The sequence below is a fragment of the Corythoichthys intestinalis genome, chromosome 16, assembly GCF_030265065.1.
Source record: "Corythoichthys intestinalis isolate RoL2023-P3 chromosome 16, ASM3026506v1, whole genome shotgun sequence".
NCBI lineage: Eukaryota > Metazoa > Chordata > Actinopteri > Syngnathiformes > Syngnathidae > Corythoichthys > Corythoichthys intestinalis.
The window spans coordinates 26,394,861-26,419,744 of NC_080410.1; the positions used below are offsets into that span (position 1 = coordinate 26,394,861).

The following is a 24,884-nucleotide window of genomic DNA, read 5'->3' on the forward strand; positions in this document are numbered from 1 at the left end:
AGTAATCGAATAAGGAACATGAAAATTTTAAATACCTGCGCTCAAACTGTATAAAAAAAATAAATGAAATAAATAAATAAATAAATAATTAAGGATGTATGTACAACAAAAGAATAATTGGCTACCTTACATAGCAAAAGTCTGATCGCTTAAATGCTATAAAATGCTTACTTTTTTTTTTCTTCTTTTTTTTTTTTTTACAATGTTCTTAACAATGCGATTGGCTGGCAACCAGTTCAGGGTGTCCCCTGCCTACTGCCCGTAGTTAGCTGGGATAGGCTCCAGCACCTCCGTGACCCTCGTGAGGAATAAGCGGCATGGAAAATGAATGAATGAATGTTCTTAACAAATGGTTCAGACACATATTCCCGAAAAAAAAAAAAAAAAAAACGGCTAAATATACCTATTAATTAGCTCATTAGCTCAAAGAAAAACTTGGCTTATGTTTGTCTTAACAGGGAGCAGCTGGATTCAGCCATTTGAAATAAAGCAGACTAGAGGGCTGTGTATCCACCCGAATAAATAAAACTAAATGCAAACACTTCCAAAATAAACCATTACAACTAGGGTTGTTCCGATCATGTTTTTTTGCTCCCGATCCGATCCCGATCGTTTTAGTTTGAGTATCTGCCGATCCCGATATTTCCCGATCCGATTGCTTTTTTTTTTGCTCCCGATTCAATTCCAATCATTCCCGATAATTTTTCCCGATCATATACATTTTGGCAATGCATTAAGAAAAAAATGAATAAAACTCGGACGAATATATACATTCAACATACAGTACATAAGTACTGTATTTGTTTATTATGAGAAGAAATCCTCAAGATGGCATTTACATTATTAACATTCTTTCTGTGAGAGGGATCCACGGATAGAAAGACTTGTGACTTTGTTTATTGTGACTAAATATTGCCATCTAGTAGATTTGTTGAGCTTTCAGTAAATGATACTGAAGGCCATGCCCAATGCATGATGGGAAGTGGAACCATCACAAGTGAAACCACGACTGTGCGTAGTGCTACCAATTCATATATCTTCTCTGCGATGGGATATAATTCAAGGTGTTAAGAAAAAGATCTATTGCTACCTTGCTGCCCCACATTGCTTCCCATAATATTTCCAATCGTAGGGAGACGGACTGTAAGGTTTTAGCCAATTAAAATAAGGCTCCAAAAGCTGCCAAAATTCACTCTACTAATTGTACACTGCCTTTTAGCTCTCTATATTGGTTAATCGGCGCCATAACAGATGAAGCGCGTCAATGTGCGAGTGGGTCATGCAGCGCATGCATTAACTGCATTAAGTATTTCAACGTGATACATAATTTAAAAAATTAATTACCGCCGTTATAGGGATAAATTTGATAACCCTACCTTAAGCCTAAACTAAAGACTCTGGATAAGTGTAACATATTATGTCTGTAACGTTAAATACAATTAGAAAATGATTTAATTAAAAAAAATATATATATACATATATATATGTATATATACCAGGGGTCGCGTTAACTGAATATTTTCCATCGTTGACCGATTTTTTAAAACGGTGACGGAAAAAACTGAAGTCCATCCGTCATTTTGACCGGTTGCAATTCACACCCCAGACCACAGGGTGGCGAGTGAGCATATTAATTAGCTATTGTCCCTCTTGATGCATGACGTCGTTGGCCTTACTCTGAAAAAATGTCAAGGCAACTGAGTGTCCGAAGTTTCTTCAAAAAGCCCCAAAACGACGATGGTGTTGATAAAAGAGGTGAAAAAACAGGGACTGCACAAGCGGGCACGCAATTCAAGTCCATGCGCACCAGGAGGAAAGTGTGAGACTATGTTCAGGCCACAGCAGGTGAACTGTTAATTTCATTGTTCCATATGCTACATATGGTAGGCTACCTACCTACTGGGGCCTCAGTGACGTTTCTTATTCTCGCTATATGATTATACAACTTTAACATTTGTTAATAATACGCTCTGTGTGTCGTATCATCCATCGCTTTTCCTTTTTAAATGGGCACTTATAAGCGAACGCAAGAAGTAACAACGGGAACATTTTTAAACAGGCATTTCACGGGAGAGCATTTCGACTCTTCAGCCAATCATATAGCGAGAGCGAGTGGATAGTGAGGGGACCGCGCGCGGCTCTTAAGTGTCTCTGTCACGTGACTGTCGTAGCCGGTGTAGGCGCTTGAACCTACACCGGTAACGCGCTCGGCCAAATGGACACACAAGTACGGAAGGTGAATTATGCCAAACAAAGGGTCACCACAATGTCATTATCCTCATTTTAAAAATTTAAGTGACGGGTAAGAATAGATTATGACCGGATTTTTATGACCCTGTCAGTCAAAATGACAGACAACGAAAAACTCTAGCTCAACCTCTGATATATACATATATTTAAAAAATGCATGGCCGATATTTTTTTGCCGATTCCGATACTTTGAAAATGACGTGATCGGGACATCTCTAATTACAACGCCACTTTAACTGAACGAATACTCGAAGCAGCAGAATGTGTAATTCGAATCCTTTTTTCTAATGAAATACTCGAGTTAATCGAGTAATCGTTGCAGCACTACAATATTCAAATGAACTATTAACGACAAAATAGGTCCAATCCATTTTGACTGGGAGGCAATGGGAGCGATCATTCAAAATGGATTAGATGTCTATTGTCATTCGTGGGTGTTTTCATAATCAGTTTCCTTCTTTTACTAACTACCACAACACATACTTTTTTTTTTTTTTTTTGTAAGACAATTGATATAATCTAATTACAGGCACGGGTGCATCATATCATGAAGTACAAAGTCCTTGCCTATCAGAGGGTTGCTACAGGTTTCATTAAGTGAATTTTAAGACTTTGAAGATTACTTTTAGTGCTCCAATGATTAATCGATTAACTTGAGTAATTCGATTAGAAAAAAGCCTTGAATCAAATTTTGCTGCTTCGAGGATTTGTTTAATTCGAGTGGCGTTTTAATGGTTTGTTTTAAAAGTGTGTGCATTTAGTTTTAATGATTTAGGTGGGTACACTCCCCTCTAGTGGCAACAGTGAATATGACATAACTTGTCTTACATGGCTGAATTCAACTGCTCCCTGTTAAGGTCAACATAAGGTTGTAAGTTTTTGCTAATATATTTGTTCATGTATTCATAATTTAGAAGTATATTTAGATTTTTTTGTAGGATTATGTGAACGTTATTAAGATCACTATAAAAAAAATTTTTTTTAAAACACTATAGCATTATATAGCATTTTAGCTGTCTGACTTTTGCTATGCAAGTTGGCCAATTGTTCTTAACTTTTGTTGTACCTCATTTATTTATTTTTTTTTATACCATTTGAGGCTAAGATCGGGTATTTTAATTTATTTTTTAAATGCATTTGTTGCTCATGTGAAATGAAAGTGCAGTTCTGCTTAGTTTGAAGAAACACTCAGTTATTTTTTTTTTGTATTTGCATTTAATGCTCTTTTGAATATGCAATCTCAGCAAGCCAAAAAAATGTTATTGCAGGTATAAAGACTTGTTTTTTTGTTTTACATCTCCTAAAATTTATTCTGCAATGCATTAAATGTTCGTAGTCCCGATTACTCGATTATTTGATCTAACTAATTGATAGATTAATCGATTACCTCATTAATCGATAGCTGCATCCCTAATTACTTTGAACATAATTTATGCCATTTCCAGTGCAAATTTCACTGCCAACCTGGCAAAAAAAAAAATCAGTAAGTCCTACAATGTCAGAAAATGTCTCTGACACAATTTCATGCAATGCAGCGCAGTTTGAAATTTAAGGAATTTAAAACCTACCAAAAGAAAGTCGATGCAAATTTAAGCCACTCAAGAGATAAACATTTAAAATGTGTAAGGTTTGTTTAAGACCCTGCGGTAACCCTGGTATCAAAACAGTCAAACACGAAAACCAGCATAATAAAACTCATCTGACAGTCAAACAATGCAAAATTTGCATCCAAGGCTATGCTGTGGCGTCATGTGTATAAGCCTGCTGGTGGCTGACTATTCTCTCGGATAGACGACCATTCAACTCCCACGCAGACTTATGAATGCGGCCCTGTCAGCGGTTGAGATGGAGAAGTTCATCTATTCTACAATTCTGTAGAAAAAGCAACAAAGAGTGCTAATGTTCAAACAAAACAAATGCAGAAAAACAGAGTCAGTCACAAGGAAATGAAAAAAATGCTTTCTGGCTTATTCAGCTGCAGGGACCAACCGGGTTAAATCTAATAAATAACACTCTTCTCTTCTTATGAGGGACTATGAAAAGCCTAAAAATACCGTGTGGGAATACACTAAAGTAGCTGGGGCAGTTTTTTAAAGGATGTGTCATGGCGGATTCAGTGAGACGGAGCAAAATGGGGACAATATGCCGACAGCGAGTCTAGCGAAGCAAAACGAACTCTCATTGTAAGGCTCACTTACTGCCAGTGAAGGCAATCCAGCGAGCGTATTTGGTGGCCTCTCGGCGCCAGTGCGATGCCACGAGGAGTCCGCAGGTGACGGTGAGAGAGATGATGCCCATGATGATGAAGAAAAGAGTAGTGACCCACTCAGGGGGCAACCGTGGAGGGATGCACGTCCGGTCTCGTCCGTGGATCGTCTGGCATTGCCGGACTAGACCGACCGTGAGGGCACCTGACAGGAGAAATGACATTCGGGTTAAACTGAATCATTGATCGCAGATGGGCAAGATATTACTGTTACTGAGGAGTCCAGAAATAACAGAGGTTTATGAGGCTCATAGAAGAAGATTTGGACAATTTCAAGGTCAGTTATCAAAATCGATTATCAAAATAGTTGTCAGTTAATTTAAAAATCAATGTCCAGACAAGTCAAATTTAATTGTAGCCCTAAATCGCGGATGTCAAACTCATCTTTGGCTCGACTAGAGCTGGTCGGTTTACCGACAATTTAACGTCCCCGAGATGGTTCACAATGACCGATGTAATTTTTACTATGTCAATACATTTTTTCAATGAAATGAAAAAAATTTAAGTCTTTTCAGCCTGTTCTGACTATGTGTTGTTCAGCTATGCTCATTCCCCTTTAAGAAAGTACAGCCAGTGTGCTTACGTGTAAAGTCACGTGACTATCAGAAAATCAAACAAACAGAGGCACGTTGCTATCAACCGGTACACTACAAGTCAGTGTGATGGAGTCAAATAATAGTGAAAAGGCATTTCGAGTATAGCATTAGTCGACGCTCATAGTGTGGTGTTGGTGCCAAGAAAGAACTCAACGTCGGTTGTATGGAAGTATTTTGGATTAGAGAAGGATGACCAACCATGGAGTCCTACATCAGTTTGACGGTCTATTTCAAAGACCACAAGTGGGAACTGCGCAGTTGCTACGGGAGCTGCTGGACCCAGCCTACTTCTCGGATGACAACATGGGTGAGATAATAGCTCAGGCCCAGAAACAAATGCTCTCTGCGCGGGACGTGAAGTCGCCTTCTCCACGGACAGCGGCTCTAACCTTGTCAAAGTGGCTGAACCCACTAATGAGTGGATGAGAGAGCAGTGATTTGGGCACGGACTGAATCTAGCAATCAGTATGTTACGTTATTTTTTATCTCTGTGTGTGTGTGTGTGTGACTTCTCTGATAGCTTGATTGATTTTATTATGGTACAATTTACCATTTACAATGAGCTCAGCATTCAACATAAAGTATAATCCAACAGTGTATGACTGTAAGATGACCGTTTAATGGCCACAGTTATTTTTCAGTATCTGCTTGCTTTATTCTGTGTCATAACTGCCATCATAAAATCTTAATTGTTTCATTGGCATAAGAGTTAGCGCAGTATAACATAATGTGGGGCGGAGAGGGCATGGGGGTGCGTGCATGTATTTCATGAAATGCTCTGGAAAAAAAAAAATCTGAAATCCTGAAGTAAACATTTGAGTGATAATGTCACAGCAACCATTAACAATAAGTTGTCTGATACTCAGTCCTCTGTTTGAAGTGCATTTTTCAAGCGCCTCTTGCTGTAAGTCATTTGTGTTACAATGAAACTTTTGCACAGTGGCCTTAGCAATATTTACAATAATGTACATTGTTCAAGTCATACAAGCCATTTTAACTGTGAATACTCGAATGCTTACTGTTTACAAGATATATTTATACACTTAATGTTTACACTGAATGTTCAATTGTTAAAAATGTTAAATTGAAAGATGGTAAATAAAATCGAGAAACGGTTTATTTGTATTTCATGCATTGATTCTGATTTTCAAATCGAGTTAAATCTGCTCAATTTAGTGTGATAAGTAAATAATGCAATAACGCCCAGCCCTAATCTTGGGCCTTATACTGTATAGTTATGGATGCATTTGGAGAGCCACTATGTCCGCCATTAGTGCTGCTACGTTTAATTGACTAAACCACAGCTAACAGTTTAGTAAATTAACCGACAAGCATTAAGATTGTTGATATAAACATTAGCCCCAAATCAATCAAAAAAAGATCCCAAAGGCCTTCACGGACAAATATCAGTTACCAGTAAACATTAGAATATCAAAGAAATCATGAATAGTTGATCAACAAAGTAGGTAATAGAAATAAAAATCTATAATACGTAGGTAAGTATAAGTAAAAAAGCAAGTGTAATATATAACAATTCATGCAATCAGTGAAGGCATCCCCTGGTCTGATTGGACGTCTATCGCCGTCAATGGCAGCCAATGAGTTATCAGCGCAGATGCTTGTTTTTTTTTTTTTTTTTTTTTTTTAATATAGAAATACTGTTAAATCACCTAGACTGCATACACCCCAGTGCAAAATAACCAAGGCAAGTTAAATTATGGCGGTATCACACTATAGGCGCACAGTGACAATTTGAGGGAATTTGTGTCAGAAATAATGATACGACCCTTCCAGAGAGGACCAAAGTGTTGCTGCCCCACTGACAGCTAGACAAAGCATGGACCAGGCCAAGCAGGAATGGAAAGGTTTCTTCAATTCTCGGTGACTGCTAAGGTGATGTCCTTCTCTACAAGCCTCACGTTAATTAAACCAGCGCAAGACAGGCTGTACAATCTCTAATGGAAGGCAGGACACTTGGGGAAAATGTAAATAAAATGGCAATGTATCATATACTTCTTATACCTGTATTTACGGCAGGCTGGAAAGGTTGTATAACTTTTTAATATTACTTTGACAGAACCCAGTGTACCGTAAATCCAAAAATAAATTAAACTGCAACAGTTTTCTTATCACTTTATGTTAGCTGACATACTTAAACAAACAAAAGAGCAGAATGACACACAAAACTACTGTAATGGAAACTGAGGTTCACACGCCCGCTGAGAACAGTCAGCATACAAAATATGAGAAAATTATTAACGGTTTGACAGCCAAGAACATTCACTCTATATGCATGGCGCGAGACATGTGAACACGTATATCCTGGACAACTTGACGTTATACCAGTCCTTATCAAATAGGGAGTAGTTCTATGGGTAATGTTTTTATTAATTTTTTATGCACGCACACAGCAGGTGATATGAAATGGATGACACCTCTTTTATATCTTGAGGGGATATGTATCGCTTTCACTGACACTAATTAACTTTGAGGAGGATGGCAGGAACAAAAAAAAAAAAAAAACTACAAATTTCCTGACTGCTTTACACCATATGTCACTTCCCCCTTTCTATATTCCTTATAAAGACAGACGTTGATGCGGACGCTTTCATGCGAATTCTGTAAAGATGGCAGAGCAACAAAAGAGACAAAAAGTTTTGTGTGAGAAGGACAAAAAAAGAAGGCTACCAGGATATAGAGATTAAACATTGGCCCGGCTTTTACTCGCTGGCATTAAACCGCCCCCCCAACCATACTCATTAACGCTGACGAGTTAGGGTGGAGTGTTTGGCCACACGGTTGCTAAACATCATATGCTATTGCTTAGCCACAACTGGAGTCATTACCTTATTACTTGTCAACCTTCGCACAGTCGTTGGAAACAGAAATGCTCTTTAATCCATCTGCAGGCGACCGGGAGATTGATTTTTGGTTGCTTGATGATTTTACAACAATTTGCAGGTGTGCGCTGGTCCTCATGGGAAACGCAGTCTTCCTTAAGGCAGAACACTACCACTTTTGTTCACTGGCGTCGCTAAAATCGACCAAAACTGAAACCTGCCAAGTGTTGCTTTGAGACAACATAAAGCAATTGTAAGAGGTATGAAAAGAAAAGCGAAAACAGAGTTAATGAGATAAAGTCTACCGAAAGCTAAGACCACGAAATATGACAAATATGAAGGAAGCACTTGGTGACTATGGTGGGAGACGAGAAAAGACCGCTGTTTTCATATAATTATAACGACATAAATAAATATTATAAATATAAATATTGTAATAATTTATAATCTTTTTCAATAAAACACCAAAACATTGCAAAGATTCCGTCATCTTCCATTTAACAGCACCAAGCACAAACCAACTTGACGTAGACGTAACGGATATCACCATATCAGATCAGACATGGAAAAATGTTTGGCCTCGGGTAGAGAAATGAGGAACAGCGGCGTCACAGCAAAGTGTCAGCAGCAGTCAGAGCAGCAACATGCCTCACTGGCACTGCTGCAGCCACTCTAGATGGCGGAATTCAATTAGGCTGCGCCTCAAGGGGAATTTCTACCTGACTAAGCAAAAGCAGATTAGTGCAGTGCACTTGATGCCTGCTAGTGCTTTCAATCAGCGGGTTAGCCGTCACACGTAATTACCAAACATAGACAAATAATGGGGTGCTGCGCCGTTTCCAGAAAACTAAGTGTCTTGCATTGGACACTATCCGGCAGAGTCAATCAAGTTAAAAAAAATTTTTTAAAAAGAGGACGCCCATTTTGGAATGAGCCATTGTCGACCCAGGGGTGTGGTGGGTTTCGCTGCTGGAGAGGAAATCCTCTCCCTTGTATAAAACTCAGTGATAGCTCCGCTTATACTGCAGGAACAAAACACAACCTCTGTTTGATAGTGATGATCAATTTTAGGTAAATACGGCAGTAAATGGTAGTTTTGCCCTATATTGTCTCATTGCCATGGTAATTCCCTTGTCACTCAGAAGAGCACTTATGAAATAACTCCACAGGGGAAGAAAATGGAGGTCACAGATAAAGACAAAAAATGGCAACCAAATGACTCACAGGCTATTTCCAAAGTCACCTTTCTATTACAAAGTAACCTCAGCTATGTTGAAGAACAGGAGGTGATAGAGGCCAAATTGTGAGAAGAACAGGAAAATAACGGACTTAATGGCACCGCTTTACAACCACTTCCCCAGAATCTTTAGGGATCCTGCTGTTTCATTGGCACTCAATGGAATGTCTGCTAACCGGAGGGCAAATGCGTGACACGGTACACGGACGATGCCAAGGCAAACAAGCAGGCTGTAGTGGTTACAACTTTGTCAGGGAAAAATAGACTTTTAAGCCATTTTGTAGGGCTGGGCCATCTGGCAAGAAAAAAAATTATTATTACATGGTGTCAATTATTTTAACAATTTCTTTTAAATATTGTATTTGAACTGATAAAGAATGTTTACTAAAAACCTTAGAAACTAGAGCATAGTTCCATTTTTAGGTAAATGACGACGAAAATTTTAAACAACATAAAAGGTTGACTGGCTGTTGTGAGGCACATTTGCATCACATTTTCTTTTAACGATAGATCATTTACAGAAGAAAGTCTGAGTCAGATGAGCACTAAGCTCCACGTTCATAGTAATTTTTTTCCCCTAATTTTTTTTATTCGGGATCAAAGATCACGTTCTCATGATTGCTCAGTCCTATTTCTTTTTTAGGACATTTTATTGATACACTAAAACCAACCAATGGACTTCATTTCTTCCTCAGTTGATTTAAGATTTTCTTTTGAGATGCCATGACTCAACAATCACTTTCATCTAATCTACTGAATTCTTGATAGGCAATCGATTATTCATTCCAACTCAGCCTTGCATTCCCTTCTCCAGAGACAAAACATTGTAAGAATTTCCTTCAAAATTTATGATCACACAAACACTGTTGTTACTCTGTTATACTACTCACTCAGCTCTTAAAACAAGTAGTGATATTTATGTTGAAGAAAGTGAAAGTAAATATTTAAGGTAGAACATCATATATTCTGATTCATGCAGGACAGTCCTTTGTTTAAAGTGCCTGTGACACAAAAAGGCATGTTTATTTAATAGTATTTAAGAGTATTTTATGCTCCTGAAGGAAATGGACTGCTTGGATGTGTGTGGAAGCGAACGATATATTCGATTTTTTGAATCCCGCGCCATGAAAATGAGTGGATCCCGGCTCAGGTTGAGAAAGAAGGCGAATGTGACGTCAGCCGAGTAACCATCTCACAATACAGCCATTAATTCATTTATTTTTTTACGTCACGCCAGCCCAATGTGCTGCAGGCTTTTGTTGCTACACCAGGGAGAGTGGTGTCAGGCCTTGTTCACCGCGATGGGCAAAACATGTCTGACAACCGAGGAATCATTGGACGGACGAGGAAGTGAGTAAGCTTCGTGTTTTTATTATGTCAAATCCTGGGAGCATGGCACACGTTTTAATAAGGAGGTTACTTGCATTTTGTGGGTGACAATACTCCCTGTCCACAGAGAAGGCCACGCGGCCAACGACCGGCGGCTTGTCGCACACCATGGTCGCCCGCCTACGGAGCGCTTTCCTCGACTTGGCCCCAGCAGCCCCCCGCTCTCGTCTGCGGTTCTCGATTGGGTAGACTTCCACCCCCGTTGGTCCTCTTCGCATGCCCGCCTACAGATCGCTTTCCTCGGCTTGGCCCCGAGCAGCCTACTGCTCTAGTGTACGGTTCTCGATTGTGTCCAGACTTCCAGCCCCCTCGGTCCTCTCCACGTGCCCGCCAAAAATGAGCTATTTTCGGCTTGGGCTCAGGGAGCCCCTCGCTCTCGTCTGCACCTGAACACAACACGCTCCATTGTGTTCGCCGTGCTCCGTACATTGACAGCAGCTACAAGTAGGCAACGTTATTTGGAAAGTGTTATTTTACCTCAACATCTTACATTCTGTAAATTTGAAGGCACCACTGCCACAGATGAGTCATTTTCCAATGTCAACATGACTGTTAACTTGAGGGACTTGGTGAGTTTAATTCAATAGTTGTTTTGTTTGCATTGCCATGCTAGCCATTGGCTGCGTAGTGCTTACCACGTTAGACTCGGCAGTATTATTTATAGTCATTTACTTTTCTGGAAATTTAGTTTGCACACTTAAAGTCACTAATGTTTTGAGGGATGCATTAAAAATTTAAAAATAATGTAAACAAATGATGTCAGCCCCCCACACCCCCCAAAAAAGTATTCTGTTTCACATTGACCTTTATCATGTCACAAACATATCATACATAAATTGTCTTGGAATGAGCAACATATCGTAGTATGACTGTATTATGATACCATGGTTAAAATGTAGAAAATTGTATTGTAAGGAGTAAGTTTGAGTCAGATGTTGTGATGTCAGAATAAACCCTCGTAATTCGTTTATTCTCTTTTTTTATTTATTCTAAAACTTGTGATCCTGAGCGTTTAATTTCACACACGAAATCCAAAAGAGATTGTGTAGTTTGTGGATCAAATGTGATACCACTGTTGGCCCTTCCAGTTCAAATGGATTGGACGTCTATCGCCATCAGTGCTAGCAAATGAGTAAAATAAACACAGGAAATTAGAAAAGGTTAGTAAGACCTTCAGACGCTGATATTAAGACCATTTTCACTCAGTGTTGCATGCCATGGACAGAACTCAAGCTCATTACTATCCAAAATTGACAAAATTAGATAGCAGACATTACTTCCCCGTCTATCGTTTACAGACAATATTCAAAGATAAGGGCCGCTAACTCTCGCGCCTCCCTTGTTCCCCGCTGCCCTGAAATTAACTGGCTCGGATAACAACAGGCCTATCGCCATGCGTCGGTCCAAATGAGAGGAAATGACTGCAGTAACTGCTCATCCCCGGCATGGCGATGCCGTCATTAGCAGGGCATTGAGGGCACTGCTGTTTGTAAACTCTGAAAGGATGAGTCAAATGTGTTTTCAGAAATGCGGGGTGGGCAAAAAGAACAGCAGCCAGCAGCTGTTTCCTTGCTACTCGTGTGGGAATTTAACAGTGCCCACTAAAAATGAAGTACAGATGAAGCACTTTTTTGTCCATCGTTACTCTTAAAATGTGTCTTGAAGCACACACACAAATGGATTTGGTAAAGCCATAATGGCCGTTAATATATGCTATGCTTCAATTTGGCACTTGGTGTTCGTGATATGACTAGCATTGCTTGCAAGATGAAGTTTGAGTCGGAATAGAAAACCGCAGTAACATCAGGTAGTTTGTCCATTGAGAGTAACACACTTTAATTGTGTAAATGCTGAATGCATGTATACATATAGTATGCCCTTCAAAGTCTTTATTATTATTCTATCCCTGTTTCTCAGCACAATACTACTGCCACAAGCCTCATGTGATTCTCATTGTTCCAAATTCATGTTCCTCAAATTCACGTGATTCAGGGTTGTATTTTTCTTATTCCAAAAAATTATATTTCCTCACAATCTACATCTTCTAAAAGAAAAGAAAATCCTTCATATCAATGCTATATTTAACCTCTCGCAAACCAGAGGTGATCAGGCCACTTTAATCAACACTATTTACAGTAAAACTATTTCACAACAGCCAACATTATTCCAGACAATTCATTCAACACCAGTTCAAATCAGACATTATTCGACATACTGCAATTCTACAGTATTAAAAGTCATTCAACATTTCCCCCCCACATCATATAACATCGTTCAATAATGGTATTACATTTTTCCAATCAAACAAAGTGTCCGATCATTTCAACAGGAAATTCAAATTCACAAATTCAAATCATTCTAATTCTTTTTCATCACATTCACATAGGGGGAAAGGCTCATTCGGAACAATAGTCATCGTTCATCGAAAAGGTTGCCAGTTCGATCCCCTGCCAATTCAAGGTGACCATGCCACTTCATTTAAAATTTGTTCACTTTATTCTACAATATATCACATCATTAGGGCTGCGGCTATCGATTATTTTAGTTGTCGATTAATCGATGAACTAGTTAGTTTGAATAATCGAGTAATCGGATAAGGAACATGAAAAATTAAAATACCTGAGCTGAGCCTCAAATGGTAAAAAAAATAAAATAAGGATCTATTTACAATAAAAGAACAATTGGCTAACTTACATAGCAAAAGTCTGCTAGCTTAAAGTGCATGTGACATGAAAAAGCATGTTTATTTAATAATACACGTGGTATTTTATGCTCCTGAATGATATGGACCGCTTGGATGTGTGTGGAAGCGATCACTATATTTATTTAGTTTTTTGAATCCCGCGCCATGAAAATGAGTGACTTCCGGCTTCGGTCTTGCATTGAGGAGGAGGGCGCTGTGACGTGTACGGATGAAGGCATCCTCTTCACTATACGGCCGCACTGTTGTGTATGAGGACTAAGGATTCAGGTGATTTTGCGGATTATTACGTTTATTTTTCGCATCACGCCAGCCAAACGGCTGCAGAAACATCTTGCTCTATGAGGGAGAGGCATGTGCACCTTTTTGGAGTTTCAAAAGGTTCCCATTCACCGTGGATATTGGCCAAAACAAGCCCCACTCTGTGGGACCATTGGACTTACGAGGAAGTGAGCACACATCTTGTTTTGTATTATGTCAAATACAAATACAGCGATTACAAAGTAAACACTACAAACTTTCTTTAAATAAAGGACTACTTACGTTTGATCATTGATAAGCAGGTAAAAAGCTCTCCTCATGCAAATTAGCTGCACGTTAGCAGGACAACAACTGCAGCCACCCTCCTCCGGGGAATGAGCTGTAAATTGTTCTCCGCCGGGCGGTTTGCCGATCCGCAAAGACAATCAACAACCCAGTCGTCGTGTCAAATAATCCGGGCTAGATATGTGTGATTTTGCGCTTCGAAGACTTTGAAACATCACTCGGTTCGGGTTAGCGTGTCGGCTAGCTGTCACGCCTCTTGGTTTGTTTACATTCTCCGAAGCCGGGGAAGGGAAATGACATATGTCCGATTCAGGTGTCATAAAATACCGGTTGGGAGGTGCGAAAGTAAAGGTGAAGTCGACAGTTTTGACCATTATGGAGTAACTTTGCCATGTCGTCCTGAATAAGTGCATTTTTATTATTTCATATTCCATTTAGCACAAGACTGTTATTTGTCATGACCATGCCATTTATTTAGCAATAAGGGAAAATACTTGGATAAGAAGAATATCCTGTAAAAATATTGAAGTAAAGAGACAGAAACAATGAAATTTTGCAACTCTCTTCGTCGCGTTTTCCTCGTTGTGAATAGTTCCCCCTTCACGGGCTGACTGGTCCTTCTCAAGCCATTTATTTAGCTATTGGGGAAAAATACCTGGATAAAAATAATATCCTGTAAAAAATTTTGGAGTAGAGAGACTGAAACAATGACATTTTGCGGCTCTCTTTGTCGCGTGTTCCTCGTTCTGAATAATTCCCCCTCAATGGGCTGAATAGTAAAACCGATGAGCCCAGTCTCCCGCTGATGTCATCCACCTGTTGGGGACGCTAGAGCCCTATAATGGTAGGCGTGGCTAAGCGGCAGATTAAAAGACAAATTTCACGTCATCTGCGCTTTACTAAATTGTTGTATATAGTCGAATCGTCTCAAAATATGATTCAAATTCACATAATAATGCTATTTAATACATTTTTTCTCCTGTCGTATGCTCTTTAAATGCTATAAAATGCTTTTTTTTTTTCTTTCTTTCTTTTTTTTTTTTTTAACAATACTCTTAACAAATGGTTCAGACACCCTATTCCCACAAAAATGAAGAAACGTACCTATAAACTAAAGTATAAATGCATTAAAAAAAACATGAGCTCAAACAAAAACTTCAGCTTATGTTGATCTTAACATGGCGCAGCTGGATTCAGCCATGTGAAATGAGGCAGACTAGAGGGCAGTGTAACCACCCAAATCAATACTACTTAATGCAAACACTTTCAAAATAAACCATTACAACGCCACTTTAATTAACTGAATACTCAAAGCAGCAAAATTTAATTCGAATCTTTTTTTTCTAATCGAATACTCGAGTTAATCGATTAATAGTTGCAGAACTACACATCATACGTCATTCACTCAACATAATTTCAAATCCATATCATTCTACAGTAGAGCTGTCCCGACTAGTCAACATAGTCGATGTCATCCATATCGTACTGTAAATGTGTTGATGAGCACAACATCCTGTCGACTGTTAACAAGGGGGTTAAAAAAAATATATGCGTGGAAAGTTAAGAATGCGAACGCTCGGGATTCAAGCACACCAGAGTGACGAAATCATGGACTTATGTCAACGAAACAAAGAAGGATACACTGTCATGTGCCAAGCTTGCATACCACACCTAAAGCACCGTCACCCAGGTATAATTTTGGAAGACGACAGGAGACAACAAGCTGGCGGATCATAAATCCATTTGACGACATTTTGTATTGAAGTTACCTTTATGTGGGTCATACGACAGCGTATTAGGGGCTAATGACGGGCTAAAGTAGTTGAATAAGCAGCTATGTACTTTACGTAGCATGCTGCCGCCTTCATTAAAATCAACAATACTGAAAGCATCTTGTTTTAAAGAATTAGTTTTACAAATAAAGAAACCCTTATTATTTTGCTTCATCTACATCAAATTACGTATAATCAATAGAAGAATTTATACTAATGCTTCGTCGTAGCTCCAGCGAAGGTACATGCATTTAAAGTGCGTAGCGGCTTACAGTTACATTACCTCTACGTAATAATGCGACCTTTGTTTCTTGTAGCAATATTACGACTTTAATCTCGTTCTTTTTTTTTTTAATTATTTATTTATTTGGCCCTAATATTTTTTTACGTGACAAATATTTATCTTCTCTGCTGGTGCTCACTCTAATGCTGAGAACGAGATAGACATACCACAAGAGAGAAAGTAGGAATTGTTTTGAATTCTGTTCGAAAAGTGAAGTCACTGTGTTCTGAATCTGTTTACATTCCACTATTTAATGCCATCAGAATTTGACCTCATTGTTTATTTGTGATTTATTATTGTTATTTACCAGTATGAGTTTATTTGTACTTCAATAAAGAATTTAAGTGTTTCAAAATGTTTGTGTGAATTAATGAACAACAAAACAATAAAAAATTAGTTGCAAAATTAGAATTTAAAAAAAAAAAGTTCATAAAAAATGATTAGACTAGTCGACTAATCGTTAAAAATATCTGAAGACTTATTGGGACAAAAATAATCGTTTGGGACAGACCTATTCTACATTATTGCATATTTGTATTTGTATTTATTTTGATCTCCATTAGTTGTAACAAGAACAGCTACTCTTCCTGGAGTCAATTCAGCCTGCTCCTTGCAAAATATTTACACCAGTGCTCACATCACCAACAAAAATGCATACAGAAAAAAATATATATATATATAAAACCCACAATCTGCCCTCCCTCCCTATCCACACACACATCTACATATAAATGCACATATAGTACATAGACATACACATTACATATATCTCTATACATACCTATATACTACATGCATGTATATGTATACATGTACATGTGCAGAAAGGACCCAGTCTTTGTTTTCCTGACGTTCATAGAAATTCTCAGGCTCATGGTGGTTAGTTATTTCAAATTCAGAATTCATTACTAATAAAATGCCTCCTTAGAAGGAACTTGTTTTTTACTATTTGCAGAAATTATTTCACTTGGAAAAGTGTTCCAGCCAAACATTGCTCTATACATTACTGTACATTTTCAATGGTTTGTTTTCACATTAGGGAGTTTGAATCTACCCCCCATGGCATGACGAGTTTCATACTGATGTTAATCAGACCTTCGGTGTAACTTTTGGAAAAGTACACTTGCTAATAGCAATATTCCTAGTAAAATTAAGCATATCAACATTTTTTGACGTCATTTAATATTCCACATTATTCCACATTTGTCTGCATTTGTCTTCCATATTAATTGCATTCTCAGTTTTTACTTAGCAATTTCAGCACCACTGTTATTATATAGTGCTTTTATATGAATTCCTTGCGGAGGTAAAGCCAGCAGTATTAAGGTTTAGATTGTGTGGAAGTCATTGTTGATTGATTGCATCATGAAGCAGCAGCAAGTTGTTAGTGAGGCTATATTTGGTTCAATAAGATGAAATGAAACTATGAATCATTTAAATAAAAAAAAATAAAAAAAGCATAGTAGTACGCGCTATGTTATAATCTGTCACTGGTCTAGGAAAGAAACTTGAAAAGGAAAAGTCTGCCTATTCTTGGATACGAGTTAGCAGTTTTCAGACGGGCGTAAATACGAGCGAGCGTGCAGAATGATTCAGAGGTTATTGAGCTCTGGAGAGTGACATCCCCTTTAAGTGGTGAGTATGGAGGGCAGTCGTTAAGCAGAGCTGCCAAGAATCACACTTTCTGTCTGCGGACTGCAGCAACAATGGCTCAGCACAGGAAATCAGCTACAAGGGTCATGCCTTAGGATATCACGCTGATGTGGGGAAAATGTCAAGATTCTACTCGTGTTGGTGGTCACACAGTCTCATGATCTCAGGTGTTTCTGCTACGTTGCATGTTGATTCTCGGTATGACGTTTGTAGGATCACAGATATTTTTGAGCTTCACATATTTTGCACCGTGAGCATTTTGTCGGATTTGAAATCCCATTCTTACAATAAATTATGGAATCATTTGGCTCCAACTACTAGGCGTGATGCTTTTGGGCATATAACTTGCCAGGTACTACCTGAGAAACATCTCTCAAAGTGGTACAAGATAACATCTGGTTTAGATCAAATTTTTCTTTCGCTTCTTTGAAATATACTGCAAATGGGGAATCCGCCTTCTTGTATGGAAAACATCCAGTGATTCTTAACTCTTTGGTTGCTGTGGACGTTTAGTCAAGTGCAGAGCCATCTAGAAAGAGAGTTGCGAAACTCTCTGATCTCACTGCGGGTGCTTAGCCTACGTAGGCCTGAATAGTTCCAAGCACAAGCACCGCTGTAACAGTTTTCGATTGAACTGACAGCGACATTTTTGGTAAAACTTTATAGAATCACGTGTCTAAGTACTTGTTTGATTACCTCATTGGGGTCCGCCCTAATCAAAGCGATGTTTGGAACTTTTCAAAGCTCCATTACCTGAGAGTACCCGGAAATAAAACGATAAAATGGATCAGTATGACAGTGTCGCAACTCTCCTGGCTCTGGTCAAGTGGAGTCAGAGTGTTCACTGCCACTGCAGTTAATGATGTAATGACTGACAGATTCTTGTACAGTGGTATGAAAAAAGTACCTGAACCTTTTGGAATTTCTCACATTTCTGCATAAAATCACCATCAAATGTGATCTGATCTTTGTCAAAATCACACATATAAAAAGACAGTGTCTGCTTTAACTAAAACCACCCAAAAAATTATAGATGTTCATATTTTAATGAGGATAGTATGCAAACAATGACAAAAGGGGGTAAAATAAGTAAGTGAACCATCACATTTAATATTTTGTGGCCACCCCTTTAGGAGGAATAACTTCAACCCGACACTTCCTGTAGCTGCAGATCAGTCTGGCACATCGATCAGGACTCATCTTGGCCCATTGTTCTCTACAAAACTGCTGTAGTTCAGTCAGATTCCTGGGATGTCTGGAATGAATCACTGTCTTTAGGTAATGCCACAGCATCTAAATGGGGTTCAAGTCTGGACTTTGACTTGGCCACTCCAGAATGTGTATTTTGCTCTTCTGAAACCATTCTGAAGTTGATTTACCGCTGTGTTTTGGATCATTGTCTTGTTGCACCATCCATCCTCTTTTTAGCTCAAACTGTCTGACAAAAGGCCTTAGGTTTTCCAGCAAAACATCCTGATAAACTTTTGAATTCATTCCTCCATTAATGATTGCAAGTTGCCAGGCCCAGTGAGGCAGGAAAACAGCCCCAAATCATGATGCTCCCACCACCATGCTTCATGGTGGGGATGAGGTGTTGATTTTGGTGAGGTGTTCCATTTTTCCTCCACACATGATGTTGTGTGTTACTCACAAACAATTCAACTTTGGTTTCATCAGTCCACAAAACATTTTTCCAAAACTTCTGTGGAGTGTCCAAGTGCTCCCATGAACACCATTCTTGGCCATAGTTTTACATATAGTTGATGTGTGCAGTGTGCACAGAGATATTGGACTGTGCCAGTGATTTCTGTAGGTCTTTAGCAGACACTCTAGCTTTCTTTTTTACCTCTCTGAGTATTCTGTGCTGAACTCTTGGCGTCATCTTTAGTGGACGGCCACTCTTTGGGAGAGATGCAACAGTGCCAAACTCTCTCCATTTGTAGACAACTCCTCTGACTGTCGAGTGATGAACAACCAGACTTTTAGAGATGGTTTTGTATCCTTTCCCAGCTTTATACAAATCAAAAATCCCTGATTGCAGGCCTTCAGACAGCTCTTTTGACAGAGCTATGATGCACATCGGACAATGCTTCTCATCAAGTCAATTCTTATCAGGTGTGTGTTTTATAGTGGACACGACAGCTTTTAACCACTCATAAGTGATTGGGCACAGACCTGACTTAAATTTTTTGGTACAAATTGGTTTCAAATTCAATTGCTCTTTAAGTCTCCTTAGGCAGGGGGTTCACATACTTATTTTTCCCCCCTTCTGTCATTGTTTGCATGCTATCCTCATTAAAATATGAAAACCTATAAATGTTTGGTTTTTAGTTAAAGAAGAAACTGCTTTTACATCTGTGTGATTTTGACAAAAATCAGATCATATTTGATGGCGATTTTATGCAGAAATGTGAGAAATTCCAAAAGGTTCAAATACTTTTTCACAGTACTGTAGATGGCGGTATTGCATTGCTTGGCATTCTGTAAATTATGTTGTGGCTGAAACCCTAAAGTTACAGAAAAATCTAGACATGAACTATTTTCTCAAGGCTGATGGCTTTCTTTTTGTCAGTTCCTTGCTGATAATATTAAGGAACATAATATTCGGTGAGTCTTGATAGACCAATAAACTGCTCTGAATGAGTTCATTTTACCAATTAATTCATATAAATGATTATAAAAAACAAAAACAAAAGTCAAATGCTAACATGTGCCAGACTTCAGATCTTAAAATTGTGTTACTGTATGCAAATGAGTACAGAACAGGTTGTGTGCATCAGTGCGTTACAACTTCTTCGCTTCAGTTCAGTTCAGTGAGCCTGGAACAGATTAAATCCACAAGGACGTTTTACTTTTTCATTGACTTTTGATGGAAAAATTGAGAAATTTGACAATGAACACTCGACCAAAAATAGACATTTTTTTCATCCACCCTGTGAAATTGCTGTAAAGTCCAACCCAATTCAGATAAATTGGAACGTCTTTCACCATGAATGGAAGTGAATGAGTTAAAATTGTCTGCACTCATCTTTACACAACCATCCAAAACACAAAGCGCAACACATTATGCACAGCGATAGGGAAGTGACATCTGCGACAATCCGTCACACAGAAGAAGTTGGTCACTACTCAACACCCACTGTTGAACGACACAAATGTAATAACACTGCTTTGTAGTCAAGTTTGGCTGTGGGACAAAAAAGGCAAACAACATGACTGCCAGGTTTTATCTATCATCATTAACTCGCATCACATAATTCATTACGTGCAAAATTGCTAATTCTATGGCACTAATGCGTTGCAGAAAGCGTGTTTGTTGACGATGAACCCTCCCTGACCCACTTACTAAGCTGTCATCCTGCAGCGGGAACAAAGAGTCGCAGCTGTCTATCAACAGAACCAACATGTTTCCAGGACAGGCGCTTGAACGTATTAACTTTTGGCTGGAATACATTTTCCATGGCAAAACAACAAATGCAGCAGCAAGGATGCACAAAATAAGAGATTCATTGAGCGATACATTTAGGGACGTCAACATGAAATCCATTGCATTCCGACTAAGTGTGAGATGGAAAGTATCTCAGACAAATTTGGGCACACCCTGGACAGGTCGCCAGCCAATCAACCATTCTGAATTTCTTCTCACCTGGACCATTTAGAGACTTACATAAATCAGGAAGGTGACCAGACCTGAAATTCAGACTCAGAAATTGTACCTTTTACAGATCCTGAACAATTATTTTCAGCACAAAATCATTATCAAGAAGGCAATTCAGGATTCTCAACTGGCAAATATCCATATGTTCAACATGGTTATATTGTAGGGGTGTAACAATACAATGATCTGGATGTATTGCTCAAGTGTCGTATTTTAGACAAGGACAAAAATCTAAATTGGTTTGTAGTATTTGTTTTTGTTTATTTACATTAGGGGCAACGTTACTAACGTAACATCCATATCATATTAAATATCATATTAATATCTATAACATATTAAATCTGTCACAGGCCCTTCAATCAAATTGAATCGTGGTAGACACTATAATAGTGGCAAATATCCAAGGATATTGTTGTCCAAATCGTCTTAAAATTGGTGATTCACACCTCTAGTTCCCATATAGTTGGAAATTTACAATTTAACTGTTAAAATAAATACAATTGGATCTATCATAAACTGGAAACACAAAAGCAGATTTTCAAGTTTACATAGTTGCCATGTTGACAGAGACCTTTTCTTTTTTTAGTCTGGACACATTTGCACTTAATTTTTAACTCCATGGCCGCCAATGATAACGATGGGTGTCAAATCTACAGTGGTATTTAAAAGTATCTGAATCTTTTGGAATTTCTCACATTTCTGCATAAAATCACCATCAAATGTTAGCTGATCTTTGTCATAATCACACAGATGAAAAAACAGCATCTTCTTTAACTAAAACCTCACAAAAATGTATAGGTTTTCATATGTTAATGAGGATAGAACGCAAAAAAATGACAGAAGGAGGATCATTGTCTTGTTGCAGCATCCATCCGCTTTTTAGCTTCAACTGTCTGACAGATGGCTCCAGGTTTTCCAGCAAAACATCCTGATAAACTTTTGAATTCATTCTTCCATTAATGATTACAAGCTGTCCAGGCCCTGAGGTAGCAAAACAACCCCAAATCATGATGCTCCCTGCACCATGCTTCACGGTGGGGATGAGGTGTAGATGTTGGTGAGCTGCTCCATTTTTCCTCCACACATGATGTTGTGTGTTACTCCCAAACATTTCAACTTCGGTTTCATCAGTCAACAAAATATTTTGCCGAAAGTTCTGTGGAGTGTCCAAGTGCTCCCATGAACACCATTCTTGGCCATTGTTTTACATGTATTTGATGTGTGCACGGAGATATTGGACTGTGTCAGTGATTTCTGTAAGTCTTTAGCAGACACTCCAGAGTTCTTTTTTACCTCTCTGAGTATTCTATGCTGAACTCTTGGCGTCATCTTTGGTGAACGGCCACTCCTTGGGAGAGAAGCAACAGTGCCAAACTCTCTCCATTTGTAGACAACTTCCATGACTGTCGATTGATGAACATCCAGACTTTTAGAGATGGTTTTGTATCCTTTACCAGCTTTATACAAATCAACAATCGCAGGTCTTCAGACAGCTCTTTTGACTGAGCCATGATGCACATCAGACAATGCTTCTCATCAAGACAATTCTTACCAGGTGTGTGTTTTATAGTGGGCACGGCAGCTTTAAACCACTCATCAGTGACTGGGCACACACCTGACTTGAATTGTTTGGTCAAAATTGGTTTCAATTGCTCTTTAATAGAGGGTTCACTTATTTTCCCCCTTCTGTCATTGTTTGTATGCTATCCTCATTAAAATATAAAAACCTATAAATGTTTGGCTGGTTTTAAAGCAGACAGTTTTTACATCCGTGTGATTTTAACAAAGATCAAATCACATTTGATGGTAATTTTATGCAGAAATGTGAGAAATTCCAAAAGGTTCTGGTACTTTTTCATTTCACTGTATTTTTGGGGCTCGCCATCAATGGCAGGCTATTAGTGAAGAGCAGCTTGTAGTCATACCATATTTAACATTTTTGCTCATCGTTGTGCAATTAAGTTAACAATTAAGTTAACTAATAATGGTGATAGTGTGGAAGTTATTTTTTCCAAGTGCAACTACTCTAAGAAGCATCAAATTGCACATAAATGGGAAAAAAAAAACATTTATGTGTAGTGACTAAACTCTTAACCCTGGTGATAAATGCACCTGCTGCGAGCGGAAATCCAGCTACAAGACAAGCAGGAACTGCAGCTCCATTTACCTGCTGACTCGCCAGTGTTGATCCAGTCCGGGTTGGCAATGCTGGCAATCGCAAAGATATCCGCCGCCAGAAACAGGCACCCTGAAATGATGGTCAGCTTGTCCATGTTTTCTCCTTCATCAAACGAGCCTGTCAATGACGAGGGTGATGGTGGCGGGGAGGGAGGCAGGGATTAAGCAGGGGAGAAAGGTAGCGGTCGATGTCCAAAATCTGACCCCGGGAAGAGAGACGCTGGGCCGGCTGTTGTCAGTCTAACCTCGCCCCCCTCTACCTCCTCAGCGGGAGCCCCGCTGTTGTGTTTCCACTGTGCATTTTTGCAACAATGTTTTATCTCCCTTCCTTAACGCCAAAGCATCACATCTCAAACGCCCTGCTCTTCAAACAATAGCTGGCGGATGAAGCGCTCGCGTCATCCCGCGGATGCGTTCGGAAGCATCGGGCGCAGCTGCGACTAGCAGGCGGCTAGCTACTTCCCAGACTCGGGCTCCGTGAGCTGCGCTGCGGCCCGTCGGCTTCTCGACAGCCGAAACCCCGACTGGGCGAGCATTTCAATCGGAAGACGCGAAGCAATAGTTTCAGTGGGTTTTGACTTAGTTGTTTTTTTTAAAAAAAAAAAGCTGAAATCACTGTGTAAAACGAGCGCTCATCACCGTGGCGTCCCCCCCGGTTCTTCCTCAGTTTGTTAGCCGAGCAGCCTCACTCCTTCCTCCCCGCTCCTTGTTCTTCTTCCGCGGACCGGTGGTGGTGGTGGAGGAGGGAAGACAACGGGGACACGGCCGTATTTCAGTCCACGATGCGCCGTTAAAGGTCCGAAGGTGAGCAGCAAAATGGCACCGCAGTTGTTATTGCGCGAACCACCCGCCGCTAGCCGTGCCTCCCGTTCCGCCTCATGACATCAGGCCGAACATGAACACCCACTTGGTCCACTCCACACACTGCCCCGCGGTGTTCTCGCCCGACAGGGGGGCTTCACGACTCTCGCGATACCCCCTCCGCCACCAAATGAGACTGGGGGCTTGTCCTGAGCTGCCCCGTCTCTGGAATTTAAGAGAGTTGTATTTTTTTTCCCCATTTTCCAAAGCGCTCAAAAGTCAATATGTGGGGGTGCACACAAGATTTCAGTCTTGTTCTATTTATGGAATTATTTAAAACAAATTTGTTAGCGAGCATTGTTTTTGTTCGCTGAACAATTATTCAAGAATCTTAATCGTTGTAAATTATAGAAAAATATTTGTAAAATATGCTAGTTCAGAAATAAACATTCTTTTGATTAGATTATAAATATGCACTTTCTAATGTAACCAGTTTTTCTATCGAAATGTTTTAAACAGCAATTTAGGATTGCGTTATAAATGTAATAAAATGACGTTTTAAATTTACATTATTATACACACTTTTACCTCATTTAAGCCTTCAACCACCAAAATTCACATTATTATACACACTTTTACCTCATTTAAGCCTTCAACCACCAAAAGTCAAACTCCCTAAATTTCAAAAATATATAAATAATAATACTAACAATA

General features: G+C 39.2%; 1 protein-coding gene across 1 annotated transcript in view; it reads right to left on the reverse strand.

Annotated features, from left to right (window-relative positions):
* mosmoa (modulator of smoothened a) overlaps positions 1 to 24,310 on the reverse strand; it is a 36,890-nt gene extending 12,580 nt beyond the window's left edge. Inside the window, exons 1-2 of the mRNA XM_057861658.1 lie at positions 23,359 to 24,310; positions 4,449 to 4,661 (exon numbers count right to left, since the gene is read on the reverse strand). Of these exons, the coding sequence (XP_057717641.1) occupies positions 4,449 to 4,661; positions 23,359 to 23,464 (319 nt within the window). The 5' untranslated portion in view covers positions 23,465 to 24,310. The remainder of the gene's footprint in view (positions 1 to 4,448; positions 4,662 to 23,358) is intronic.
* Between the last annotated feature and the right edge of the window lie 574 nt (positions 24,311 to 24,884).